The sequence below is a fragment of the Austrofundulus limnaeus genome, unplaced genomic scaffold, assembly GCF_001266775.1.
Source record: "Austrofundulus limnaeus strain Quisiro unplaced genomic scaffold, Austrofundulus_limnaeus-1.0 Scaffold163, whole genome shotgun sequence".
NCBI lineage: Eukaryota > Metazoa > Chordata > Actinopteri > Cyprinodontiformes > Rivulidae > Austrofundulus > Austrofundulus limnaeus.
Window position 1 is genome coordinate 277,717 of NW_013952565.1, and position 4,790 is coordinate 282,506.

Here is a 4,790-nt window from a genome sequence, read left to right on the forward strand (position 1 = left end):
GCAGAACCAGGCTCAGGACAGGAGACCATCTGCCTCGACCGGCTGCTTGGAGGACAGGAAAGAGACACAGACAAACACAGAACTAGTTCAGGTGCACCTTCTTCTGGAAAAGAGACAAAGGAAAAAAACATGTTACTGATAGAAATAATAACAATAAACTTTTAAAGAAGAGAGACTAAAGACAACAGCAGAGTGAGGAAATGTGCTCAGTTTGTGCTCCAGCAGTCTAAGTCTGTAGCAGCAGAAATGAAGAATAATTCTGGAAACCTAAGTCTAACTGTATGATTTATCAAAAAGTCTAATCTTAAAAGTAGACAGAGTGTCAGCCTCACGGACAGAAACTGGAAGTTGGTTCCACAAGAGAGGAGCTTGATAACTGAAAGCTCTGCCTCCCATTCTACTTTTAGAAACTCCAGGAACCACAAGTAAACCTGCAGTCTGAGAGTGAAGTGCTCTGTTAGGAAAGTATGGAACAATAAGATGTTTAATATAAGGTGGAGCTTGGTTGTTAAGAGCTTTGTGTGTTAGGAGTAATATTTTAAATTATATTCTGAATTTGAGTTGAGTTAGGTTGGTGATCAGAGCTGTTGTCTCGTGATCGTGAGGCTGCAGCGTCGAGCCCAGGTTGTGTCAGGAACAGCATCCGGCGTGAAACAATTCTTACATTTTTCATGTTCCTTTTTTTTACAAACCTCCCAGAAAGAAACAGCCGGAAGAAAAACAACAACAACAACTTGTAAAATGTACAAATATTTATTTTTAGTAAACCATGCACGGTGTGTGTGTGTGTTTCTGTGACTTTGATCAGCGTGTGCTGGTATGTAATAACCCCTGAAGTGAAGATGGTTTAAACATGTGGCCTTTAGCTGCTGCTGCTGCTGCTTCTGCATTTTTAGACATTTGAGCCGCCACACTGCTAGAGTTTCACTTTGCTAAACTCACGCACGCACGCACGCACACACACACACACACACACACACACTGAGTTGTGTTTTCTTGTCTTCAGATGACATTATATTGACTTGCAGTCTTTTCTAGAGGCTTACACAAACCTAAACACATATTCTTTTCTCTTTATAAGGTAAACAGATTTTATCAACTCTAACATAAGTTACACATAGACCACACACACACACACACACACACACACACACACACACACACACACACACACACACACACACACACACACGCACACACACTTGTTCTGAGATCAGCTGAGCGGCATGAACGCCACACTTGCTGAAGGTAGAGTTTCTATGGTCTCTCATTTTTCTGTGTACAGGTGTATCATTTCACTCTCAATCTAATTTTCACTGCATTTTTAAACTCACCTATGATTGTACCTGCTGTGTTGTGTCATAAAATGTTATTTCTTTTTCTCCTTTTAGTAAATGATTACAGGCGTTACTGTAGCTGTTACTCTGCTTTAGCTCGGCATTGTGGAGTTTCTAATTTTCCACAACGGCGTTAAAACATTTTCTCTAAGATTTCTGTCTGTGTGTGCTGATGATAAAAGCATGTACTTCATGAAAAGTTGTATTGTCTCTTTCCCTGCAGATTGCTGAGGACTGCGTCCTTCAGAAAGACTGTATCCTTGCCTCTGTGTGTGTGTGTGTGTTACAACTCCTTTTATTGGAATTTCTCAAATCATGTCGGTCCTATATGCTGTTAGCTTGAACATTAACCTTTATGTGGTTAACAAAGCAGTAAGATTCCACACATAATGCTTATTCATGACTGCTCATTTCTGTAAACACATATATAAAGAGTAGAGGGGAAAAATGGAGGTTTATGAGAGGAGAGGTGAAAGGCAAAAGAGCAAGTACAAAACAGATTTGGAGGTTTAACCAGAGCAAAGACAATCATGTTCAAGACATGAATGCACAGAAGAAACAGGGAATGCTCGTCTTGCTACCGTGCATCCGTAGAGCGTTAGTGAGAGGAAGCATTGAGCCATGTCAAAGAAGGATTGTGTTTTGGCTGCCCTTATCCATAAACATGAGTCTGCATCCTGGAGAAACCCCTTCTGTTTTATCACTTTTGTTCCTGTTCATCCTCCTTCAGAACTAAAACACAAATAAGTGACTTTTCTTTTAATTTTTGTAACATTAAAGTGGTCCTGAGAGGTAGGCTTTCTTCCTTTTTCCATCCAATCCGGATCATTTTTAACGGTTTTACTTCTTATTGTTTGTCAAATGAATTAACATGAACTAATGAATAATTCCTTTTTGTAAAAAAAGGCTAAACTTTAAGGACAGAGAAGCGTTGTGTTTACAAATAACAAACAACTTTTTGTCTATAAGTACAGACTTCTTAAAGATACAGATAGACTTCTTAGCTCGCCAATTTTTTTATCTTTGACTTTTCAAAATTTTCTCATCTAACTTTTTAATATTTATTTATTTTATTATTATGATATGCCAGGTTTTTAGCTAAAACTTTTAAAATTCCATTGTCTAATTAACCTGTTTAAATGTGATGTTAAGCTTTTTTATAAATACTGTCTATAAATGTCTGTGGACATTTCCAGCTTCTAAATTAGTGAAATTGATTTTTTATGATCTGTTAAGTTTAACGAGCCTAAAACAGTATTTATGATAAAAAATCATTATTTTATAAATGATCAGTTAAAGGACAGGGCTGAAAGTTAGTTAATAATAAATAAATTAGGGGGTTGCTGAGGACTTTTCTGTATTATATTTACATTCTATATGCAGGGGTGGAGCCCGGGGGCGGCCAGGGGTGGCCATGGCCACCATAGACAAATCTTTGGCCACCCTGCTGTACACACCCCTTCCACAGTGAAACAACCTTTAGGGGTGTAATAAACCTCCTGAACAGTTGGTGGCAGTGTTTAACAGTTTGAAACATCACCAAGCTCTATCACTGAAGAAGAGTAATGACAAGGAAGTGATGGTCTTCTTTGTATACAAAACTTATGCCTGTAATCTGACTTATGGTGTCAACTTTTGGACTTATGATGACAAATGTTTTTGCTTTTTCTTGTCACCATAACATAGTGTCATTTCATGTTATGAAGGCTGCATGATGCTGTGTGTTTTGTTCTGAGTAAACCTATCACTAAATCAGAAAAAGTGAAACACCCCTCTAAATTCACTAAATTAATTGGGTAACATTTATAATGTTAGTTTTAAACATGCATTTGAGGGTCATCATTATTTGGCACAATAACATGTTACAATTATAAATAAATCAATAAACAATAAAAAAAAATAAAAAGCACCCCTAAAGTCATAGGATATGATAAATTGTGTCACATTAATTAATCTTATCTCAGCTAAATCAGTGAGTTTAAAAACAGGATGATGGAACTAGTTTAATAAAAAATCTGTCTCTGAAATAATTAAATCGTGTTAATTTAAGTAGGTAGAAGTATGTTTAAAAATCTGGTAAAAATACACCAGAATGCAGAAAATGGCATCTATTTTGTCCAAAAAATTTCTGGGGGAGGACTCCCTGACCCCCCCCACCACAGCAATCTGTCCACCCACTTTTAAAATGGTTCTGATGCCCATGTTTACAAGGAAGTCACTGCCTGCATAAGGACATAAGGAAATTACAAAAACACAAAGATCTGCAAAAAATTTCAAGTAAAAAAATCATGTAATTTTCCTGACCACCCCTGTGTGAGTAGTGGTCCCCGTCTGGCCACCCCTGAGAAAAATGTCTGGCTCCGTCACTGTCTATATGATGTCAGACCCATACACCTCTGTTTTCTGTAATGACACTTCAGTAGAAAAGCAGCCACACTCATAAAACAAGCAGTTGTTTGTGTTTTTCTGTTGTGTGTTGTTTTTTTCCTGATGTGTTGGCTTCAGTCCAGCGTGCAATATGGTTCATCCAGCTGGAGAGACTCTACCACGAGAGAGTGCTGGACAACCTGAACACACTTCAGGAGCAGTGGGGTAAAACAACACGCTCTTCGTCCCATTTTTAATTTTCTACTGTTATAACCACACATTGAAATGCATTGAGTTTACTGCTATAAAAGACTAAATATGATATTTTTCCCTGCATGTGTTGTCATGTTTCTTAGAGGAGAAACAATCATTTGTTGTTGCTCTGTAAAGTAATATTGTTTCGGTCAGTTTGTAATAATAAAAGTGTTCATCTAAACTGAATATTTTTTACTTGCATATAAAAATCACATTTTCATGTACTTTTTTTGTCATTATGCCTCAGAGAGTCACTGTGAAGGGACATCTTCTGATCTGCCATCCCAACATCTGGACACTCTGAAACACATTTGCCGAACACACACTCGGTCAGTCTGCATCTTCATACATGTATTTTTATCTGGTGGGCTGCTAATATGTACCTGGTTTATTTTAGCTCTTTGCTTCCTTCCAAAAATGTTTAAAATATGGTTTGTTTTTTTGACCAATAAGAAAAAGAGGCCTAGCTAGTAATTGAGAAAATAAACACAGGCTGCATGCAATGTCAGGTTTTTAAAGAAACTATTTTAATGTAGATTTGAGTTGTGGGTTGACAAATACACCATGTAAGTCAGAAAACACTGTTATTAATAATAAGATACATGTGGAAGATGTGCAAATCAAGTTGTTTAGCTTCGCCAAAAATAAAGACATAATAGGATTTGAATTGGCATTTTTATATCACAAAAAAGTTTTAGGAGGATGATTTTGGTTGAAGTTCAAGTTTATTTATATAGCGCCAAGTCACAACATACGTTGTCTCAGGGCACTGTACATGAAAAGAATAATCTAAAGAAGAAACCAGCAGATTGTGTTGAATCACTTCATCAC

General features: G+C 37.1%; 1 protein-coding gene across 2 annotated transcripts in view; it reads left to right on the plus strand.

The window, feature by feature from the left end:
• Positions 1-4,790, plus strand: part of cnsta (consortin, connexin sorting protein a) — a 25,562-nt gene that overhangs the window by 12,186 nt on the left and 8,586 nt on the right. For both annotated transcript variants that reach the window (XM_014017194.1, XM_014017195.1), the window contains exons 5-7: positions 1,561-1,591; positions 3,843-3,929; positions 4,207-4,288. In XM_014017194.1, coding sequence (XP_013872648.1) covers positions 1,561-1,591; positions 3,843-3,929; positions 4,207-4,288 — 200 coding nt within the window. The remainder of the gene's footprint in view (positions 1-1,560; positions 1,592-3,842; positions 3,930-4,206; positions 4,289-4,790) is intronic.